Source organism: Anolis sagrei, chromosome 13 (genome assembly GCF_037176765.1).
Source record: "Anolis sagrei isolate rAnoSag1 chromosome 13, rAnoSag1.mat, whole genome shotgun sequence".
NCBI classification, from domain to species: domain Eukaryota; kingdom Metazoa; phylum Chordata; class Lepidosauria; order Squamata; family Dactyloidae; genus Anolis; species Anolis sagrei.
In genome coordinates this window covers 8,299,798-8,323,494 of record NC_090033.1, presented here as the reverse complement: position 1 = coordinate 8,323,494, position 23,697 = coordinate 8,299,798, and the positions used below count along the sequence as shown (strand labels likewise).

General features: G+C 44.8%; 1 protein-coding gene across 8 annotated transcripts in view; it reads right to left on the bottom strand.

Moving 5' to 3' along the window:
- UBR4 (ubiquitin protein ligase E3 component n-recognin 4) overlaps positions 1-23,697 on the bottom strand; it is a 178,840-nt gene that overhangs the window by 5,896 nt on the left and 149,247 nt on the right. For 5 of the 8 annotated variants that reach the window (XM_067472723.1, XM_067472724.1, XM_067472725.1 and 2 more), the window contains 10 exons: positions 15,671-15,758; positions 15,338-15,483; positions 13,902-14,009; positions 11,962-12,081; positions 9,239-9,429; positions 8,965-9,138; positions 7,270-7,369; positions 5,085-5,303; positions 1,909-2,022; positions 1,622-1,764 (listed from right to left, as the gene is read on the bottom strand). In XM_067472723.1, coding sequence (XP_067328824.1) covers positions 1,622-1,764; positions 1,909-2,022; positions 5,085-5,303; positions 7,270-7,369; positions 8,965-9,138; positions 9,239-9,429; positions 11,962-12,081; positions 13,902-14,009; positions 15,338-15,483; positions 15,671-15,758 — 1,403 coding nt within the window. The remainder of the gene's footprint in view (positions 1-1,621; positions 1,765-1,908; positions 2,023-5,084; positions 5,304-7,269; positions 7,370-8,964; positions 9,139-9,238; positions 9,430-11,961; positions 12,082-13,901; positions 14,010-15,337; positions 15,484-15,670; positions 15,759-23,697) is intronic. The other 3 variants (XM_060758814.2, XM_060758816.2, XM_067472726.1) reach the window with 1 other exon arrangement.

Genomic DNA, 23,697 nt, shown 5'->3' with positions numbered 1-23,697 from the left:
ACTGTACCATTATATTGTAATATTATTAGTAATATTACATGTAATATAAAATATATAATTATATCATATTATTAGTACTAGTATTATATTGTATTATATTATAATATTATAAATACTATATACATATACATGTAATATAAAATATATAACTATAATATCATATTAGTAGTAGTATTATATTGTATTACATTCTAATATTATAAATATTATATATATATATATATATATACATGTAAAATATATAATTATAATATCATATTATTAGTACTAGTATTATATTGTATTACATTCTAATATTATAAATATTATAAATATATGTAATATAAAATATATAATTATAATATCATATTAGTAGTAGTAGTATTATATTGTATTACATTCTAATATAAATATTATATATATATATATATATATATATATATATATATACACACACACACATGTAATATAAAATATATAATTATGTTTGTTGTTGTTCATTCGTTCAGTCGTCTCCGACCCTTCGTGACCTCATGGACCAGCCCACGCCAGAGCTCCCTGTCGGCCGTTACCACCCCCAGCTCCCTCAAGGTCAATCCAGTCACTTCAAGGATGCCATCCATCCATCTTGTCCTTGGTCGGCCCCTCTTCCTTTTGCCTTCCACTTTCCCCAGCATAATTGTATAATTATAATATTATTATTAGTAGTATTATTTTGTATTACATTCTAATATTATAAATACTATATATACATGTAATATAAAATATATAATTATAATATCATATTATTAGTACTAGTATTATATTGCATTACATTCTAATATTATAAATATTATATATATACACACACATGTAATATAAAATATATAATTATTATATATTATTAGTACTAGTATTATATTGTATTACATTATAATATTATAAATATTATATATATAATTTTATTTTAGTTGAAAACATTTATATTCCGCCCTTCTCACCCCGAAGGGGACTCAGGGCGGAGCACAGCATATCTACGGCAAACATCCAATGCTGTGACACAAATTCATATACACATACATAAACATTAAAACATTTATCTCAAAGTTAAAATACACCATTTGAAACCGTCCTAGTCATCAGCGTCAAATCTAATTGGCCTGCGAATAATATATAATACATAAATAATATATGCTAATAATATAATGTAATATATCTACAATATATTACATTATATTATTAGCATAATATACAATTTACTGCTATACTAGCTTGTGTACGCAGCATTGCCCAGGTTATTTGAAAATGTCCATTTTTAATTGTCCAAAATGCATAAGGTTGTGGGTGAACGACAACTCCCATCATGCCAGGTTCACCCCCCTGAAACGCCATCAGTACTTAAAGTTATATTAAGCAAGTTTGCTCTAGATGCAGTTGAGTTATGCACAAAGTGTTCAGCAATTCCAAAAAAGGCTCGATCTTTCAAGTAGGGATTCGGACCCAAACAAAACAGTCCCTGATTCTGAAATGGGTTTAAGACCCCACTGGCTGTTAATAAGCACTCATGAAATCGTATCATTTCCCATGAATTTTCTCTATCTTGCCCACGTAATTGTTCTGACCTATGAACCACAGGACCCTCCCTTTCTTTGGCTGGTCTTACCGGACGGCCGCCAAGTGGCAGTCGTAGTGGACGATGTTGAAGTGGGAGACGGTGCTGTAGCCCTGCTGCTTCCGAGGCTTGTTCTCAAACTCTTCGAGGGCCACCCGCTTCGTGAAGGTGTAGATGCCCAGCACCTTCGTTGGCTGGAGTGAGGAACACAAGCTGGAGTTATGGGAGGCCCCCCAAGCTTACAAGAACAACCTAAAAATTAGCCGGACGTCCTCCAGACAATGCGAGACTCCGATTCCCATCACGCCTCGGATAACGAAGACTTGGCGCATACATACCTGGAACTTGTATCCTTCTCGGCAGATGCAGCAGGTCAGGCCCGGCTCCTCGATCAGCTCCTCCATCTGCTTCAAGAGTGCCGTCTTGGTCACCACTTGCCCCTTCTCGTTCGTCTGAAAGACCCGGAAGAGCGAGAACAGCGACGAGGGATGAAGAGTTAAAACTCCCACAACAAAACCCAGAATGCAGTCCCACGTGGACCTGTTCCGAGTCTCCCAGGAACGGAGAAGGCAGGATAGTCTAACAGTCCGAGTCAGCGCAAAAGGAGAAGACCAAATAGCGTACGTATGTACGTCAAGGCAGTCCGGATCAAAAAAAAAAAGCTAAGCTAGTCAGAGTGAAGGTTCTCATGTGCTGCTTAGGCGGCGGATGAAGAGAACTGGAGGCAGTAGCCCCTCCCACTGGCTATATGTACTCTCAAGGGAAGAGTGGGCGGGGCTACTGCCAAAAAGACGGAGATCCTATGGCTGGGTCAACTGGGCAGTGGGGATATCCAGCTGCCTACCCTGGATGGCAAGGCGCTATGCCCGTCATCGTTGGTCAAGAGTCTGGGAGTCCTTTTGGACCCTCTGCTGACGATGGAGGCCCAGGTCTCCGCCGTTAGCAGAACCGCTTTTTTTCATCTGCAGAAGGCTAGACGGCTGGCCCCCTCCCTGTCCAGGGACGACCTAGCTATGGTGATCCAGGCTACGGTCATCTCAAGACTGGACTACTGTAACGCCCTCTACATTGGCCTTCCTCTGTCGGTGATCCGGAAGCTCAAGTTGGTACAAAACGCAGCTGCTCGGCTTCTTGCGGGAATTCCGATGAGATGCCACATAACCCCAATCTTACTACAGCTGCATTGGTTACCAATTGAGCACCGGATCACTTTCAAAGTGATGGTACTCACCTTTAAGGCCTTGCATGGTCTGGGGCCGATGTACCTCACCCCCTACCAACCTCAGAGATCCCTCCGTTCTGAGGACCAAATCTATTGGAAATTCCCAGTGTCAAGACCTTGCATCTAAAAGCAACCAGACGCAGAGCCTTCACAGCAGTGGCACCATCACTCTGGAATAGTCTGCCACCCGAAGTCCATGCCTTGCGGGACTTATCAGCTTTCCGCAGGGCTTGTAAGACATACCTGTTTCGACAGGCCTTTGATTTTTGATATTGCTGTTTTTAAATTGTGTTAGATTTTAGCCATTCTTGTAAGCCGCTCCGAGCCCCATAAATAAAATTAAAATGTTTAATAATCTGTCTAGAAGGTTCCGAAGCTGTTCTGGGCAGGCGCAGGAATTACCAAATGTGCGATTCACAGGGACCATGGTGGGGAACTATCGATATCAACAAAGATCCCTACTTCATAAAAATACGACAGAAGGCCTTCTTCTCACTAAAATGGGTTCTGTCGTATTTTCTTCTCACTAAAATGGGTTCTGACCATTACTGGTCGTTGTTTTTGCTGCTCTGTCATTAGCAGGATTCCTAAAACCAACCTGTCTACACTGTAGGATTGAACAATAATGGTAATAATAACAATAACACTTTATTTCTAGACTGCCCTCTCTTCCCACAGGGACTCCTATAGGTCCTATAATAATTTTCTTCGGTCAGCACCTTAATCACTCTGACTTGGACACCACCTCAGCCCTTTTTACTTTTAATGTTTTGAGTGTTTTTCTATCATTAGATCTAGTAGTAAACATGTTCTAAATGTTTGATTTATATATTTAAATGTCTAAGTTTGTGATTTTTGAGTTGTTCTATAAGTACACCTGATGTTGTTTATTTTATTGTTTATAATTTGATTTGTTTACTAGGTTCTTGTGGGGTTTTTCGGGCTATATGGCCATGTTCTAGAGCAGTGTTTCTCAACCTGGGGGTCGGGACCCCTGAGGGGGTCGCGAGGGGGTGTCAGAGGGGTCGCCAAAGACCATAAGAAAACACAGTATTTTCTGATGGTTATAGGGATTCCATGTGGGAAGTTTGAGCCAATTCTATTGTTGGTGGAGTCCAAAATTCAAGGTCAATGCCTATCAAACCTTTCCAGTATTTACTGTTGGTCATAGGAGTTCTGTGTGCCACGACTGGTTCAATTCAGTCATTGGTGGAGTTCAGAATGCTCTTTGATTGTAATGAAATATAAATCCCAGCAACTACAACTCCCAAATGTCAAGATCTATTTTCCCCAGACTCCACCAGTGTTCACATTTGGGCATATTGAGTATTCATGCCAAGTTTGGTCCAGATCCATCATTGCATGAATCTGGATATAGGTGAACTACAACTCCCAGACTCAAGGTCAATGCCCATCAAACCCTTCCAGTGTCCTTCATTGGTCATAGGAGCCAAGTTTGGTTCAAATCTATCACTGGTGGAGTCCAGAATGCTCTTTGATTATAAGTGAACTATAAATCCCAGCAACTACAACTCCCAAATTACAAAATTAATACTCCCCAACCCCACTAGCATTCACATTTGGGTGTATTGGGTATTTGTGCCCAGTTTGGTCCAGTGAATGAAAATGCATCCTGCATATCAGATATTTACATTATGATTTATAACAGTAGTAGAATGACTATTATGAAGTAGCAATGGAAACAATATTATGGTTGGGGGTCACCACAACATGAGGGACTGTATTAAGGGGTCACGCCATTAGGAAGGTTGAGAAACACTGTTCTAGAGGCATTTTCTCCTGACATTTCGCCTGCACCTATGGCAAGCATCCTCAGAGGTAGTGAGGACCTCACTACCTCTGAGGATGCTTGCCATAGGTGCAGGCGAAATGTCAGGAGAAAATGCCTCTAGAACATGGCCATACAGCCCAAAAAACCCCACAAGAACCTAGCGATTCCAGCCATGAAAGCCTTCGACAATACTTTGATTTGTTTGTTATGTTATGCTGGCATTGAATGTTTGCTAGTTTTCTGTTGTAAACCGCCTTGAGTCCCCTCGGGGAGATAGGACGGTATAGAAATAAAGTGTATTATTATTATTATTATTATTATTATTATTATTATTATTATTACTGGACTATGCAATTGGACAAACAGCCTGGACCCAAACCGGATGAAGAGTTAAAACCCCGAATGCGGTCCCACTTGGACCCGTTCCGAGTCTCCCAGGACTCAAAAAGAGAAACCATAGATATCAACAAGGATCCGTATTTTATGAAAAATCTCCCTACCGTCATGCCCAGCGTGCCCAGGGCCTTCTGCCGCATTGCCATGGCCATGCGCTTCTTCTCTGCTCGCGTCTCCCTCCGGGCCGCGTCGATCTTCTTGTTGACGTCGGGGTGTTCCCGCAAGGCTTCCAGCAGGTTCTCGGCCAGCGTCCCGATCCCCTCGTCGCTGGAGACTTGCTCCAGCTTGTGCAGGTTAGTGATGGAGTCCGTCCCGATCAGCACCTACAGAAAGGCCCAAAAGGAATCCATGGTTGCCGAAAGCAATCCCAGGGCAGTTTTGCATCCAACATAGAGGCCATTCCCCCGGGTGAGGGCTCCTCCTCCCACAGACTTCATAGGTCAGAAAATTTACGGAGGAAAGAGATAGAGAAAATTCATGGGAAACGGCATGATTTCATGAGTGCTTATTAACAGCCAGTTGTTTACCTTATTTATTGTTTATTTATTTACAGTATTTATATGCCACCTTTCTCACCCCTGGGTGAGAACTATTTACACATAAATAATGGCAAAATTCAGTGCCTTACATTGGGCGCCAATACGATGCCAATACAAACAATGACAATAGTAAAACCACAAACAATGACAATACAGACAATGACAATAGTAAAACCACAATTGAATTTTGCCATTATTTACACATAGATAATAGCAAAATTCAATGCCTTACACTGGGCGCCGATACGATGCCAATACAAACAATGACAATAGTAAAACCACAATTAAACACAAATCACAATTAAAACAATAAAACAGTCTCGTCAGTCGAATCGCCATTCCAGTCAATGTCCCTCTAAAATGCTACATACACCTACTTGTTGAAAGCCTGGTTTAGTTTTTTTCTAAAAGCCAGGAAGAAGGGAGCAGATCTTACCTCATTTGGGAGTGTGTTCCACAGGTGGGGGGCCACAGCCAAGAAGGCCCTGTCTCTCGTCCCCGCCAAACGCATTTGTGCTGTTTACGGGAGCGAGAGCAGGGCCTCCCCGGATGATCTTAGATTACGAGGTGGGTTAGTTCAGTTAAAGTTTAACTAGTTAAAGTTAGTTCAGGCAACATTGGCTTTCGAGTAAGAAGCTAGGCCAGAGTTCTCTAGTCACTGTGTCAAGTCAAGTCTTGGTTTTGGATTCAAGTATCCTGGATAATTTCTATATTCTTGTTCTATGATTCCTGCCAAGTTTTATTAAGTAGACCTTTTACTTATAGATTTATTATTTATTTATTTACAATGTTTATATTCCACCCTTCTCACCTCGCACGGGACTCAGGGCGGATTACAATGTACGTATACATGGCAAACATTCAATGCCATAGACACACAACATATATAGACAGACTCAGAGGCCATTTAACATTCCAACTTCTGACCACCAGGGGAGTCCATTTGTGACACTGATGAAGTACTTCCTCATTCTTTGCATACTTCCTGGAGATTTTTATGGTCTCATAAATTAGTTAAATTTCCCTCCCCGTATAAGCGGTACCTAAATTTCCTACTTGACAGATGCAACTGTCTTTCGGGTTGCAAAGGTCGACAGCAAGCTACACAAATTGGTCGGAAGATCACTCCGACCTGGCTGGCTTCGAACTCATGACCTTTCGGTCAGTAGTGATCTTAATGCAGCTGAGGGAAAAGTCTTAAAGAAACTGGTGGTCAACAAACTATAACCACGACAAAATAAAAAATGAAATTAAAGTAAAATAAAAATAAAATAGTAAAAATTCACAGTCCAGAAACGCTAGTCAAAGATGAAGAAAAATGAGAGAAAGATTCCTAGCTGCTGTAATGGCGGCGGATGAAAGGATCTGAGGCAGTAGCCCCTCCCACTGGCTATATATACTCTCAGGAGAGTAGGCGGGGCTACCGCCTAAAAGTGTCTTAATAAGTTTTCTAGCAGATTCCGAACTGTCTGCGCAGGTACAGGAAATACCATATGTGCGATTCACAGGCACCACAATGGGGAACTTTCGGTCAGCAGTGCTCTTAATGCAGCTGACTCCCAGTCAGCTGCGCCACAGTCTCGGTGCTGAACTTTTGATTTTTGGCTATTCCTGGACTCTGTTACCTTTGGATTTTTATGTGACACACTAGTTGCTATCCACCACTGGGCCTTCCCCTAAACCAATAGGAGCTGTGAATGGTTTCGGCAAAGATTTTACTTGGGAACGAAAGAAGCCGGGTAATGCTCACCTGGGTGGCCGGATGCTGCGTGGCGAGGCCTCGGAGGAGGCGGAGGATGAACGGAAGTGCCGGCCGAGATAGGAACTTCTTCCAGACATCAGCATCCAGGCTGTAGAGAGAGAGAGAGAGAGAGAGAGAGATGAAAGGATCTGAGGCAGTAGCCCCTCCCACTGGCTATATACTCTATGGGGAGAGAGGGCGTGGCCACCGCCTAAAAGTGCCTGATAGGTTTTCTAGAAGATTCCGAACTGTCTGCACAGGCACAGGAAATACCATATATGCCAGTGTTTCTCAACCTGGAGGTCAGGACCCCTGAGGGGGTCGCGAAGGGGTGTCAGAGGGGTCGCCAAAGACCATCAGAAAACACAAAATTTTCTGATGGTCATGGGGATTCCATGTGGGAAATTTGAGCCAATTCTATCGTTGGTGGACTTCAGAACGTTATTTGATTGTAGGTGAACTATAAATCCCAGCAACTACAACTCCCAAAAGTCAAGGTCTATTTTCCCCAAGCTCCACCAAGTGTTCACATTTGCACATATTGAGTATTTGTGCCAAGTTTGGTCCAGATCCACCATTGCACGAGTCCACAGTGCTCTCTGGATATAGGTGAACTACAACTCCCAAACCCACCAAACCTTTCCAGTGTTTCCCCTTGGTCATGGGAGTTCTGTGTGGCAAATAAAGTTCAAATCCATCGCTGGTGGAGTTCAGAATGCTCTTTGATTCTAGGTGAACTATAAATCCCAGCAACTACAACTCCCAAATTACAAAATCAATCCTCCCCCAATGCCAGTAGCATTTACATGTGGTTGCATTGGGTATTTGTGCCCAGGTTGGTCCAGTGAATGAAAATATTTATTTATTTATTTATTTATTTATTTATTTGCTTTATTTCTATACCGCGTTTCTCAACCTATAATAGGTGACTCAATGCGGTTTACACAATATTAATTACCACAACAATAACAATTAAAACACAGCATACCCAATAGCAAACACACAAACATTCATACAATGCCTCGATCGCAAACAAGATCCAGTCTCATATCCTTATGCCGTTCCTATGTTCAGTTTACCGTCATTCTGTGTACAATTGCGCTGATTAGCCAAACGCTTGCTCAAAAAGCCAGGTTTTGAGCTTCTTCCTAAATGCCAGCAACGAAGGGGCCTGTCTGATGTCGTTTGGTAGGGCATTCCATAACCGAGGGGCCACCACCGAGAAGGCCCTGTCTCTCGTTCCCGCCAGCCGTGCCTGTGACGCAGGCGGAACCGAGAGCAGGGCCTCCCCGGACGATCTTAATGTCCGTGTCGGTTCATAGGAGGAGATGCGTTCGGAGAGGTAGGTGGGGCCGGAACCGTTTAGGGCTTTGTAGGCTAATGCCAGCACCTTGAATTGTGCCCGGTAGGGAATTGGCAGCCAGTGGAGCTGGCTCAACAGATATCTGATATTTACATTATGATTTATAACAGTAGTAAAAAGACTGTTATGAATATTATGGTTGGGGGTCAGCACCACATGAGGGATTGTATTAAGGGGTCACGGCATTAGGAAGGTTGAGAACCACTGATATATGCAATTCACAGTTGACCACAATGGGAAACCCGAAGTCTTTGGGGGAAGGCCTTCTCTTATTAAACAACCGACAATCTGAAAAGTCCCCACGTTGGGATGGAACCTGTTGTTTTGCTTTCGCGACTCACTTCTTGGCGCTGGGGATGTGCTTCTTCATGTAGTCGAGGGCGTTCTGGGTGATGCCCCTCTGCAGGATGAGGTCCTTCAGCAGGTGCCCGTTGCTGTTGTTCTTGATGCCGGCGGCAATCTTGCAGAAGCAGTCCAGGAAGACCTTGTCATCCCCACTGTGCTCCTCGTCATACCTTGGAGAGAAGAAGGAGGAGAAGAACAGGCCTAAGAGCGGCTCTGAGGGCTCTGTCGTCGGCCGTACCACTCTCTCGGCCCCGGGAGCCAATCCCTTACTTGTCAAAGCAGCAGTAGGGCCGGAAGCGGTCCACCAGCGTCTGCATCTTCTCCGTCTCGCCGAAGGAGAGGTAGGGGATGATGCGCAGGAGGCCCTGCAGGACGCTGGGGTTGGAGCGCACAAAGGTGCTGTTGATCTGGTCCAGGAGCATCACCAGCTGGTCCTTGTCGCCCGTCAGGAGAAGGTTGCCCTGCAGACAAAGGGGAATGTCGCACACAAGGTCAGGAACACCTTTCCACACAGCATTAAACAGAGTCTAGTAGTGGCTAACGGCAGAAGTTTATTTACAAATTAATTGGGTATTTTTTTATTACAAAAGCGTCTGTCAAGCACAAAAAGAGTAGGCCGAAGCCTGTTAGAATCAGTGGGCTGAAGCTAGCATCGTCCTGAGGAGTGTGAGATAAACCTCTGTGTGAGAGAAGCCTCGTGTGAGAAAGCTCCATTGTGAAGGCTGCTGTGTGTAAAGCGACTGTGTTTCTATAACACAAACAAAGTTCTTTATACTTCCTTCGTTACTTCCATACTGGGCTTCTTTCTAATGCACATTAACAGCTTCGCTCTCACAGAGCCTCCTCTCACAAACAAAGTTACACAGTAGCTTTTTACTCACAGCTTTACACAGAAGGCCTTCAACCTGGGGCTTCTCTCACTGAAGCTTCTCATGACTGGCCTTCTCACACTCTAAGGCCTTCTCAGAGACTAAGGTCTACTTCACACTGAAGCTTCTCTTGAAGACTAAGGCCTACCTCACACTGAAGCTTCTCTCACAGACTAAGGCCTACTTCACACTGAAGCTTCTCTCACAGACTAAGGTCTACTTCACACTGTGAGGCCTTCTCTCACAGACTAAGGCCTACCTCATACTGAAGCTTCTCTCACAGACTAAGGTCTCCTTCACACTGAAGCTTCTCTCAGAGACTAAGGCTTACCTCACACTGTGAGACCTTCTCTCACAGACTAAGGCCTACCTCACACTGAAGCTTCTCTCACAGACTAAGGTCTATTTCACACTGAAGCTTCTCTTGGAGACTAAGGCTTACCTCACACTGTGAGGCCTTCTCTCACAGACTAAGGCCTACTTCACACTGAAGCTTCTCTCGGAGATGAAGGCCTACTTTACACTGTGAGGCCTTCTCTCACAGACTAAGGCTTACTTCACACTGAAGCTTCTCTCACAGACTAAGGCCTACCTCACATTGTGAGGCCTTCTCTCACAGACAAAGGCTTACTTCACATTGAAGCTTCTCTTACAGACTAAGGCCTACCTCACATTGTGAGGCCTTCTCTCACAGACTAAGGCCTACCTCACCCTGGGAGGACTTTTCACAGACTGAGACCTTTCTCCCACTGAGGATTACCTCAGACTGAGGGATATTAGGCTACAGGCTTTTGCCGAGTCAATGCATCCATTTAACCCTTTCAGTGCTTGACTCACATTTTTGTAGTTAAAATATCTAGTTAATTTTTAACATTTCTGACATTTCAACCTTTCCTTAGCCCTAATCACGGGGCAACTCCCTATCTTCTGAAGGCTGAGAAACCTGGACAGGCCCATTCTATGTCAACCCTGACCTGTCTCTGTGATCTACTGCCTACCTTTCTGTCTGTGTTTCAACCTGAGGAACGGACACAGACTCTGAATCAGAATCCCCAACACTCCCAACACGGAAGTAACGACAACCCGGCGAGGTTGCACCCCAGTCTCCCCTCCCAATCCAGCTTGCATCAAGACACACTCAAAGGCAGGTTCTGTAAGGCTTCGGAAAGTGGCTCTATGAATCCGTCTGCGGAACTGAAGCTGCGGCCGCCATTAAAAACCTCTTGGGGTCAGACCTGCCTTGACCCCAGACGTTCATCTACGCTGACGATCCTGCCATCACCACCCAAGTAAAGTAAGCTTTGAAATAGTTGAACAGAAACTCACCAAAGCTTGAGGTTCTCTTACTGCCTATTACAGGGAAAACCAGCTTGTACCATCAGTGTTTAACATTGACACAAATGACCAGCCACCACCAGGAGGGGCAGTGAGTTTCATCTATGCTGATGATCGTGCCATCACCGCCCAAGCAGGGAGCTTTGAAATGGTTGAACAGAAACTCTCTGAAGCTTTAGGTGCTCTTACTGCCTATTACAGCTTGCACCATCAGTGTTTAACATTTACACAAACGACCAGCCACTGACAGTTTCATCTATGCTGACAATCACGCCATCAAGTAGTAGGACCAAGGCAGTGACATCTCCAGCCCATCCTCTGTTTGAATATCAGCCAGCATGCCAATGATTTAAATCAAGAAATAGATTCCTAATATCTGCAGATACTCGTAGGAACACCTCAGCAAGCAAGAGTCCAAAAGTGGCAGGCGAAAACTCAGAACCTCAAATTAAAAGGGACTCAGAGGAGTTCCTGTCCTCCTTTGTGCAAAGGGAAGTTTCAGGATTGCATTCAAAATGTCGGTGGGATGAAGCAACCCAATTACGAGGAGAGAGGACACGGAACTGGCTTTGAAAGAGGCTCAAAGTCTGAAGCAATGCCGAGGCCATCTCTCTCTTGGCTATTGATGCTCCTTGAAGAGCAATCGAGGAGGGGAACATAATAATAACATCAGGAAAGCGAACGGCTGCAATCTGAATGCAACCACGCTGCTGCGGACAATGAGAGGCACCCCTCAAAGGTGAAGCCAAAGGTGAAGGCCCTCAAGTGGTGCTCCCAGGTCCCTCTCACCTTGTCTTCGCTGAGCGGCTCTGCGTTGGACTCGTCTAGGATGATCTCCATGATGCTGAGGACCTGCTCGGCCACCGCCGCCCCGCCGCTGTCCTTGCTCTCTTGCTCGGCCACCAAGGCCTGCAGGAAGGAAGGGATGATGGTCTGGCTGGTGCTTCTGCCTCCCTTCCCTTTCCAGGCTCAGAATCCCCCACATGAAGGAAGGATCTGACTGCTCTCCGTCATAGAACGAAGCCAGAAGCACCCGTCCATCCCCATGAGGCCCCTTAAGGCAGTGTTTCTCAACCTTCCTAATGCTGCGACCCCTTAGTACACTTCCTCATGTTGTGGTGACCCCCAACCATAAAATTATTTTTGTTGCTACAGAGTAAACAACCAATATCAATAAAAACATGTATCAGATTACAGTTTCACAGGCCCTAGAGTTATTCGCAAAGCCATGGCAAAAGCATTCCATTTCCCTTGGGAAACCTCTCTCTGACCCCTCTTCTCTCTCAATCTTTTGGATCGCCTCTTCCCTATTTCCAGGTGGCGATGTTGATTTCCCCAACGTGGTCCCTGTGAATCACACATATGGTATTTACGGCACCTGCGCAAACAGTTCTTCTAGAAAACTTATTAGACCCGCAACCTTCCGAATGCTGTGACCCCTTAATATAGTTCCTCATGTTGTGGTGACCCCCAACCATAAAATTACTTTCATTACTACTTCATAACTGTAATTTTGCTATTGTTATGAATCGTAATGTAAATATCTGATCTGCAGGATGTATTTTCATTCATAGGACCAAATTTGGCACAAATACCCTATACGCCCAAATCTGAATACTGGTGGGATGGAGGGGGGTTGACTTTCTCATTTGGGAGTTGTATTTGCTGGGATTTATAGTTCACTTACATTCAAAGAGCATTCTGAATTCCACCAATGATGGAACTGAACCCAACTTGGCACACAGAACTCCCACGACCAACAGAAAATACTAGAAGGGTTTGGTGGGCATTGACCTTGAGTTTGGGAGTTGTAGTTCACCTACATCCAGAGAGCACTGTGGACTCAAACAATGATGAATCTGGACCAAACTTGGCACGAATACTCAATATGCCCAAATGTGAACACTGGTGGAGTTTGGGGAAAATAGACCTTGACTTTTGAGAGTTATAGTTACTGGGATTTATAGTTCACCTACAATCAAAGAGTATTCTGAACTCCACCAATGATAGAATTGTGCCAAACCTCCCACACAGAACCCCCATGTGGGCTACAGCAACACGTGGCAGGGGACGGCTAGTTAAATATAAAATCAGATTGTTGTTGTTCATTCGTTCAGTCGTCTCCGACTCTTCGTGACCTCATGGACCAGCCCACGCCAGAGCTCCCTGTCGGTCGTTACCACCCCCAGCTCCCTCAAGGTCAGTCCAAAATCAGATTGAACAACCAATATCAATAAAAACATGTATCAGATTATAGTTTCACAGGCCCTCTATTTATTCACAAAGCCATGGCAAAAGCATTCCGTTTCCCTTGGGAAACCTCTCCCTGACCCCAATAGAATTGGGCCAAACTTCCCACTTAGAAACCCCATGATCAACAGAAATTATGGTGGGTTGTTGTAGGTTTTTCAGGCTGCATGGCCATGTTCTAGAAGCATTCTTTCCTGATGTTTTCCCTGCATCTGTGGCAGGCCATCTTCAGAGGCCCTCACAACCTCTAAGGATGCCTGCCGTAGATGCAGGCGAAATGTCAGGAGAGAATGCTTCTAGAACATGGCCAGAAAACCTACAACAACCCAGTGATTCCGACCATGAAAGCCTTCGACAATACTGTGTTTTCTGATGGTCTCTGGCGACCCCCCAGAGGTCCAGACCCCCAGGTTGAGAAACACTGCCTTAAGGGTTTGTTTTGTAATTCAATTCTATTTTCCTGTAACGATAATAATTACCAGGTTGAGGGTCCCCAGCATGACATTGAGGGTGTTCATCTCCAGCTTGACCAGCTGCTGGCGGTTGATCTTGACTTTAACACAATAGCTGAAGAGCTTCAGGAGGACCTGCATAAAAATAATAACAACAACAACCAATCTCAATCTGACCTCAAGGCCCTTCCTACATTTTTTTTGGTTGTACAATGATTAGTATTAACTTTATTCACACCCTGCCTTTCTTCCCATTGGGGACTCAAAGCCGCTAACAACCACACCATCAAACACAAAAAAGGAACAATAAAAGCAATAATAATAATAATAATAATAATAATAATAATAATATCCCTTTTGTGGCATGCAGGAAAAGCACAATCAAAGGAAGGATGGAGAAGGAAAGGAATGGAGGGAGGGAAGGAAGGGAGAAAAAGGAAAGAAGGAAAGAGAAGGAAGGGAGGGAAGGAAGGAAGGAAGGGAGGGGAAGGGAGGGACAAAAGAAGGAAGGAAAGAGAAAGAAGGGAGGAAGAAAGGGAGGGAGGGAGGGAAGGGAGGAAGGGGAAGGGAGGGACGAAAGAAGGGAAGAAGGAGAAAGAAGGAAAGGAATGAAGGGAGGGAAGAGAAGGGAGGAAGAGAGGGAGGGAGGGAGGAAGAAGAAGGAAGGGAGGAAGAGAGGAAGGGGGGAGGGAAGGGAGGGAGGGAGAGGAAGGAAGGAAGGAAGAGAGGGAGAAGAAGGAAGGAAAGAGAAGGAAGAAAAGGAAGGGAGGGAGGGAGAAGGGAGGAAGAGAGAGGGGAGGAAGAGAGGAAGAGAGGAAGGGAAAGGAGGGAGGGAGAAGAAGGAAGGAAAGAGAAGGAAGGGAAGAAAGGAAGGAAGGAAGGGAAGGGAGGGAGAAAGGAAGGAACGGAGAAAGAAGGGAAGGAAGGAAGGAAGGAAGGAAGGAAGAGAGGGAGTAGAAGGAAGGAAGGAAAGAGAAGGAAGGGAAGGAAGGGAGGAGAATGAAGGAAAAGGAGGGAGGGAGAAGGGAGGAAGAGAGGGAGGGAGGAAGGAAGAAAGAAGAAAGGAAGGAAAGGAGGGAGGGAGAAGAAGGAAGGAAGGAAAGTGAAGGAAAGAAAGGAAGGAAGGAAGGGAAAGGGAGGGAGAGAGGAAGGAAAGAGAAGGAAGGGAAGGAAGGAAGGAGAATAAAGGAAAGTAAGGACGGAAGGGCAGAAGAGAAAAAGAGAAAGGGAATGCGCAACCAGCCGAGCAGTGCCTCCTTCCCCACTGCCGTGCACAGACCCCAGATGGTGCTTCGTGGAACCCTAAGGGCTCCAGGGAGCAGTTTGAGAACCACTGCCCTAACCCAATCCCTCTAGAACTCGACGTCTCCCAAGACCCCAGAGGCTTAGGAGGGCTCCTCAAAGGAAGGTCTTCCTCTGGATCCCCCCGGCCAGAGAGTCGGAGCCTGCGAGGGGCCGCTCACCGTCAGGAGGTGCCGCCCTTGCTTGAAGTCCTTGATGCCGGAGAGGCGGTTCAGCATGCAGCCCAGGCCGCTGCACTGGGCCATGACGCCGGCCATCTTGTAGACCTCCTCCTCGTCCTCCTCCTCGTCTGCGGAGAAGAGAGAGGCTGACAGGGGGAGAGAGAGGCGGCCGCCTCAAGAAGCCACTGCGCCAAATGATACCGGCGATGGGGAATCGGCCCCAGGGTGGGCCGGTCCCTCTCACTCGCTGAGAATGCCCATATCTCCAGACCTTTGGGACGACAGCTCCCAGAATCCCCTGCCTCCCCCCAAAAGGAGAACCGACCATCGTACCTGTTGTGGAGTCCAGCGACTCGATGAACTCCTCTGTCGCGTCCCCCAGCAGCCCGCGCATGCGGTAGATGATCCTCATTGGCTCTCCCTGAAACAAAGGGAGGAAGAGTCAAGAAGAGAGAGGAGACTCAAATGTTAGGAAACATTACTTAAGGATTTCATAGCTCCCTTTCCACTGCTTTTTTTGGGAAATTGGGTGAAAAAGGCGTTCCGCAGCTAGAGGTCAACACTTGTTGTCATTACTATTATTATTATTATTATTATTATTATTATTATTCAGATTTCCTCCCATAAAAGAGACTCAAATGTTAGGGAACATTACTTAAGGATTTCATGGCTCCCTTTCTACTGCTTTTTTGGGAAATGGGTGAAAAAGGCGTTCCACAGCTAGAGGTCAACAGTTGTTGTCGTTACTATTATTACTATAATTATTATTCAGATTTCCTCCCATAAAAGAGACTCAAATGTTAGGAAACATTACTTAAGGATTTCATGGCTCCCTTTCTACTGCGTTTTGGGAAATGGGTGAAAAAGGCGTTCCACAGCTACGGGTCAACAGTTGTTGTAATTACTATTATTATTATTATTATTATTATTCAGATTTCCTCCCATAAAAGAGACTCAAATGTTAGGAAACATTACTTAAGGATTTCATACTCCCTTTCTACTGCGTTTTGGGAAATGGGTAATAAAGGCGTTCCATATCTAGAGGTCAACAGTTGTTGTTGTTATATTATTATTATTATTATTATTATTCAGATTTCCTCCCATAAAAGAGACTCAAATGTTAGGAAACATTACTTAAGGATTTCATGGCTCCCTTTCTACTGCATTTTGGGAAATGGGTGATAAAGGCGTTTCACAGCTAGAGGTCAACACTTGTTGTCATTACTATTATTATTATTATTATTATTCAGATTTCCTCCCATAAAAGAGACTCAAATGTTAGGGAACATTACTTGAGGATTTCATACTCCCTTTCTACTGCATTTTGGGAAATGGGTGATAAAGGCGTTCCACAGCTAGAGGTCAACACTTCTTGTTGTTGTTGTTGTTGTTGTTATTATTATTATTCAGATTTCTTCCCATAAAAAAGACTCAAATGTTAGGAAACATTACTTAAGGATTTCATGGCTCCCTTTCTACTGCGTTTTGGGAAATGGGTGATAAAGGCGTTCCATAGCTAGAGGTCAACAGTTGTTGTTGTTGTTGTTGTTGTTGTTATTATTATTATTATTATTATTATTATTATTATTCAGATTTCCTCCCATATAAAAAAGACTCAAATGTTAGGGAACATTACTTGAGGATTTCATACTCCCTTTCTACTGCGTTTTGGGAAATGGGTAATAAAGGCGTTCCATATCTAGAGGTCAACATTTGTTGTTGTTACCATTATTATTATTATTATTATTATTATTATTATTATTCAGATTTCCTCCTATAAAAGAGACTCAAATGTTAGGGAACATTACTTAAGGATTTCATGGCTCCCTTTCTACTGCGTTTTGGGAAATGGGTGATAAAGGCGTTCCATAGCTAGAGGTCAACAGTTGTTGTTGTTGTTGTTGTTGTTGTTATTATTATTCAGATTTCCTCCCAAAAAAGAGACTCAAATGTTAGTGAACATTACTTAAGGGTGTATATGTATACATTCATTTATCTCTCCAAAAATAAGTGTTATTTTGGGTAGAATTAGGAAGCAAACCAAACGACTTTGGAGAAGATCTTCTGAAAACGACGACGTGGGAGATTGAGGAAGGAAAAAGAGGAGGAAGAAATGCAAAACGCCGGGGGACATCGTTGACGGAAAGAAAGCAAAGAGAAGAAAGGGACGTTTTGGAGAAGCACGGAATTAAATATCTGACGTCTCTGAGGAGCGAGTGCCAAACTTTGGGTATTATCCGCAGGGATGAATCTGTCTCTCCGCCTTGTCGTCGCCGGAGTTCAAAAGGAATCCGCGGAGAAAGCAGGAGGAGATTAAGGCTCCGAATGGCCTGACAGGCCTTGAATGGGGGGCTTTCCATACTCGGAAAAACATTTGGACGTTAAACGTTGAATTTGAAAGGAAACCTGAACTCTCTCCGCTTGGGATGTTAGACGATCAACTCGACAGGAAATGCGGAAGGTGATTGCTGTATATGACAACGGCAGCCAGAATGATCTCTGCTCAACGCAATTTATACTATCACAAAGGAGTACCACCTCACCTGCTTCATAGGAAACCTGCTACAAAACAGGAGCTTTTTTGTTGAGTTCCAGAGCCAGAGAAGAAGGTGGCGAAGACAACAATCTGCCTCAGGGGAGAATGCGTACTCCATCAATATTTAACATTTACACAAATGACCAGCCATTGCCAAAAGAGACAGAGAGTTTGATCTATGCTGACGATCGTGCCATCACCACCCAAGCAGGGAGCTTTGAAATGCTTGAATAGATGCTCTCTGAAGCTTTAGCTGCTCTTCCTGCCTACTACAGGGATAACCAGCTTGCTCCATTAAGGTGTAATATTTACACAAATGACCAGCCATTGTCAAAAGGGACAGAGAGTTTGATCTATGCTGACGATCATGCCATCACCACCCAAGCAGGGAGCTTTGAAATGCTTGAATAGATGCTCTCTGAAGCTTTAGGTGCCCTTACTGCCTACTACAGGGAAAACCAGCTTGCTCCATTAAGGTGTAACATTTACACAAGTGACCAGCCATTGTCAAAAGGGACAGAGAGTTTGATCTATGCTGACGATCGTGCCATCACCGCCCAAGCAGGGAGCTTTGAAATGCTTGAATAGATGCTCTCTGAAGCTTTAGGTGCCCTTACTGCCTACTACAGGGAAAACCAGCTTGCTCCATTAAGGTGTAACATTTACACAAGTGACCAGCCATTGTCAAAAGGGACAGAGAGTTTGATCTATGCTGACGATTGTGTCATCACCACCCAACAGGGAGCTTTGAAATAGTTGAATAGAAGCTCTCTGAAGCTTTAGGTGCCCTTATTGCCTATTACAGGGGAAACTAGCTTGCCAGCTTTTGCCAAAAGGGACAGAGAGTTGCTTCTATGCTGACGATCGTGCCATCACCACCCAAGCAGGGAGCTTTGAAATGCTTGAATAGATGCTCTCTGAAGCTTTAGCTGCTCTTCCTGCCTACTACAGGGAAAACCAGCTTGCTCTATCAAGGTGTAACATTTACACAAATGACCAGCCATTGCCAAAAGGGACAGAGAGTTTGATCTATGCTGACGATCATGCCATCACCACCCAAGCAGGGAGCTTTGAAATGCTTGAATAGATGCTCTCTGAAGCTTTAGCTGCTCTTCCTGCCTACTACAGGGAAAACCAGCTTGCTCCATTAAGGTGTAATATTTACACAAACGACCAGCCATTGCCAAAAGTGACAGAGAGTTTGATCTATGCTGACGATCGTGCCATCACCACCCAAGCAGGGAGCTTTGAAATGCTTGAATAGATGCTCTCTGAAACTTTAAGTGCCCTTACTGCCTACTACAGGGAAAACCAGCTTGCTCCATTAAGGTGTAACATTTACACAAATGACCAGCCATTGCCAAAAGGGACAGAGAGTTTGATCTATGATGACGATCGTGCCATCACCACCCAAGCAGGGAGCTTTGAAATGCTTGAATAGATGCTCTCTGAAGCTTTAGGTGCCCTTACTGCCTATTACAGGGAAAACTAGCTTGCTCCACCAAGGTGTAACATTTACACAAATGACCAGCCATTGCCAAAAGGGACAGGGAGTTTGATCTATGATGACGATCGTGCCATCGCCACCCAAGCAGGGAGCTTTGAAATTGTTGAATAGAAGCTCCTTGAAGCTTTAGGTGCCCTTACTGCCTACTACAGGGAAAACCAGCTTGCTCCATTAAGGTGTAACATTTACACAAGTGACCAGCCATTGTCAAAAGGGACAGAGAGTTTGATCTATGCTGATGATTGTGTCATCACCACCCAACAGGGAGCTTTGAAATAGTTGAATAGAAGCTCTCTGAAGCTTTAGGTGCCCTTACTGCCTATTACAGGGGAAACTAGCTTGCCAGCTTTTGCCAAAAGGGACAGAGAGTTGCTTCTATGCTGACGATCGTGCCATCACCACCCAAGAAGGGAGCTTTGAAATGGTTAAACAGAAGCTCTCTGAAGCTTTAGCCGCTCTTCCTGCCTACTACAGGGAAAAACAGCTTGCTCCATTAAGGTGTAACATTTACACAAACGACCAGCCATTGTCAAAAGGGAGAGTTTGATCTATGCTGACGATCGTGCCATCACCACCCAAGCAGGGAGCTTTGAAATGCTGGAATAGATGCTCTCTGAAGCTTTAGGTGCCCTTACTGCCTACTACAGGGAAAACCAGCTTGCTCCACCAAGGTGTAACATTTACACAAATGACCAGCCATTGCCAAAAGGAACAGAGAGTTAGACCTATGCTGACGATTGTACCATCACCACCCAAGCAGGGAGCTTTGAAATGCTGGAATAGATGCTCTCTGAAGCTTTAGGTGCCCTTACTGCAGCTTGTTCCATCAAGGTGTAACTTTTACACAAATGACCAGCCATTGCCAAAAGGGACAGAGAGTTTGATCTATGCTGATGATCGTGCCATCACCACCCAAGCAAGGAGCTTTGAAATGCTTGAATAAATGCTCTCTGAAGCTTTAGCTGCTCTTCCTGCCTATTACAGGGAAAACCAGCTTGCCTGCTTTTGCCAAAAGGGACAGAGAGTTGCTTCTATGCTGACGATCGTGCCATCACCACCCAAGCAGGGAGCTTTGAAATGCTTGAATAGATGCTCTCTGAAGCTTTAAGTGCCCTTACTGCCTACTACAGGGAAAACCAGCTTGCTCCATTAAGGTGTAACATTTACACAAATGACCAGCCATTGCCAAAAGGGGCAGGGAGTTTGACCTATGCTGACGATTGTGCCATCACCACCCAAGCAAGGAGCTTTGAAATGCTTGAATAGATGCTCTCTGAAGCTTTAGGTGCCCTTACTGCCTACTACAGGGAAGCCCAGCTTGCTCCATCAAGGTGTAACATTTACACAAGTGACCAGCCATTGCCAAACGGGACAGAGAGTTTGATCTGTGCTGACGATTGTGCCATCACCACCCAAGCAGGGAGCTTTGAAATGCTTGAATAGATGCTCTCTGAAGCTTTAGCTGCTCTTTCTGCCTACTACAGGGAAAGCCAGCTTGCTCCACCAAGGTGTAACATTTACACAAATGACCAGCCATTGCCAAAAGGGACAGAAAGTTTGATCTATGCTGACGATTGTGCCATCACCACCCAAGCAGGGAGCTTTGAAATGCTTGAATAGATGCTCTCTGAAGCTTTAGCTGCTCTTTCTGCCTACTACAGGGAAAACCAGCTTGCTCCACCAAGGTGTAATATTTACACAAATGACCAGCCATTGCCAAAAGGGACAGAAAGTTTGATCTATGCTGACGATCATGCCATCACCACCCAAGCAGGTAGCTTTGAAATGGTTGAATAGATGCTCTCTGAAGCTTAAGGTGCCCTTACTGCCTATTACAGGGAAAACCAACTTGCTCCATCAAGGTGTAACATTTACACAAATGACCAGCCATTGTCAAAAGGGACAGAGAGGTTGATCTATGCTGATGATCGTGCCATCACCACCCAAGCAGGGAACTTTGAAATGGTTGAATAGTAGCTCTCTGAAGCCTATTACAGGGGAAACCAGCTTGCTCCACATTGGCCATAGAATCACATTGGCCTTTTCTGCCGCTGCATCAAACTCTGTGACTCATGTTCGGCTTGGGGCCTAGTAAAGCTCCGAGATCCCTTTCACATGCTATATCTGTATACAATGTTCCCTCACTTATTACAAGTGTCATGATGCAGACCCACCCGCAAAAAGTGAAAATCCGTGAAGTAGGGACACTTTATATGTACAGTGTTCCCTCTCTTATCACAAATGCTACATTCGAGGCCTACCCGTGAAAAGTGAGAATTCGCGAAGTAGGGGTGCTATATATGTACAGTGTTCCCTCACTTATCGCAAATGTTAAGTTCCAGGCTACCTGCGAAAAGAGAAAATTCGCGAAGTAGGGAGTCTAATATATTTAGTGTTCCCTCTCTTATCGCAAATGTTATGTTCCAGGCCCACCCGCGAAAAGTGAAAATCCGCAAAGTAGGGACGCTGTATATGTACAGTGTTCCCTCTCATTGCAAATGTTGCGTTCCAGGCCCACCCGCAAAAAGTGAAAATCCGCGAAGTAGGGATGCTATATATGTAGTGTTCCCTCGCTTATCACGAGTGTTACGATGCAGGCCTACCCGCAAAAAGTGAAAATCTGTGAGGTAGGGACGCTATATATGTACAGTGTTCCCTCTCTTATCGTGAATGTTACGTTCCAGGACGACCCGTGAAAAGTGAACATCTGTGAAGTAGGGACGCTATATATGTACAGTGTTCCCTCTCTTATTGCGGGTGTTACGATCCAGGCCCACCCGTGAAAAGTGAAAATCCGCAAAGCAGGGATGCTATATATGTACAGTGTTCCCTCACTTATCACGAGTGTTACGTTCCAGGCCCACCCACGAAAAGTGAAAATCCGCAAAGTAGGGACGCTATGTATGTACAGTGTTCCCTCTCATTGCGAATGTTGCGTTTCAGGCCCACCCGTGAAAAGTGAAAATCCGCAAAGTAGGGACGCTATATATGTACAGTGTTCCCTCTCTTATTGCGGGTGTTACAATCCAGGCCCACCCACGAAAAGTGAAAATCCGCAAAGTAGGGATGCTATATATGTACAGTGTTCCCTCTCATCGCAAACGTTACGTTCCAGGCCCACCTGCGAAAAGTGAAAATCCGCGAAGTAGGGACGCTATATATGTACAGTGTTCCCTCTCTTATTGCAGGTGTTACGATCCAGGCCCACCCGCAAAAAGTGAAAATCCATGAAGTAGGGATGCTATATACGTACAGTGTTCCCTCACTTATCACGAGTCTTACGATCCAGTCCCACCCGCAAAAAGTGAAAATCTGTGAAGTAGGGATGCTATCTATGTACAGTGTTCCCTCACTTATCACGAGTGTTACGTTCCAGGCCCACCCGCGAAAAGTGAAAATCCGTGAAGTAGGGATGCTATATATGTACAGTGTTCCCTCACTTATCACAAGTGTTACGATCCAGGCCCACCCGTGAAAAGTGAAAATCTGCAAAGTAGGGATGCTATATATGTACAGTGTTCCCTCACTTATCACAAGTGTTACGATCCAGGCCCACCCGTGAAAAGTGAAAATCCGCAAAGTAGGGATGCTATATATGTACAGTGTTCCCTCTCTTATTGCGGGTGTTACGATCCAGGCCCGCCCGTGAAAAGTGAAAATCCGCAAAGCAGGGATGCTATATATGTACAGTGTTCCCTCACTTATCACGAGTGTTACGTTCCAGGCCCACCCACGAAAAGTGAAAATCCGCAAAGTAGGGACGCTATATATGTACAGTGTTCCCTCTCATTGCAAATGTTGCGTTTCAGGCCCACCCGTGAAAAGTGAAAATCCGCAAAGTAGGGATGCTATATATGTACAGTGTTCCCTCTCTTATTGCGGGTGTTACAATCCAGGCCCACCCACGAAAAGTGAACATCCGCAAAGTAGGGATGCTATATATGTACAGTGTTCCCTCTCATCGCAAACGTTACGTTCCAGGCCCACCTGCGAAAAGTGAAAATCCGCGAAGTAGGGACGCTATATATGTACAGTGTTCCCTCACTTATCACGAGTCTTACGATCCAGTCCCACCCGCAAAAAGTGAAAATCTGTGAAGTAGGGATGCTATCTATGTACAGTGTTCCCTCACTTATCACGAGTGTTACGATCCAGGACACCCGTGAAAAGTGAAAATCCGCAAAGTAGGGATGCTATATATGTACAGTGTTCCCTCACTTATCACGAGTGTTACGTTCCAGGCCCACCCGCGAAAAGTGAAAATCCGTGAAGTAGGGATGCTATATATGTACAGTGTTGCCTCACTTTTCACGAGTG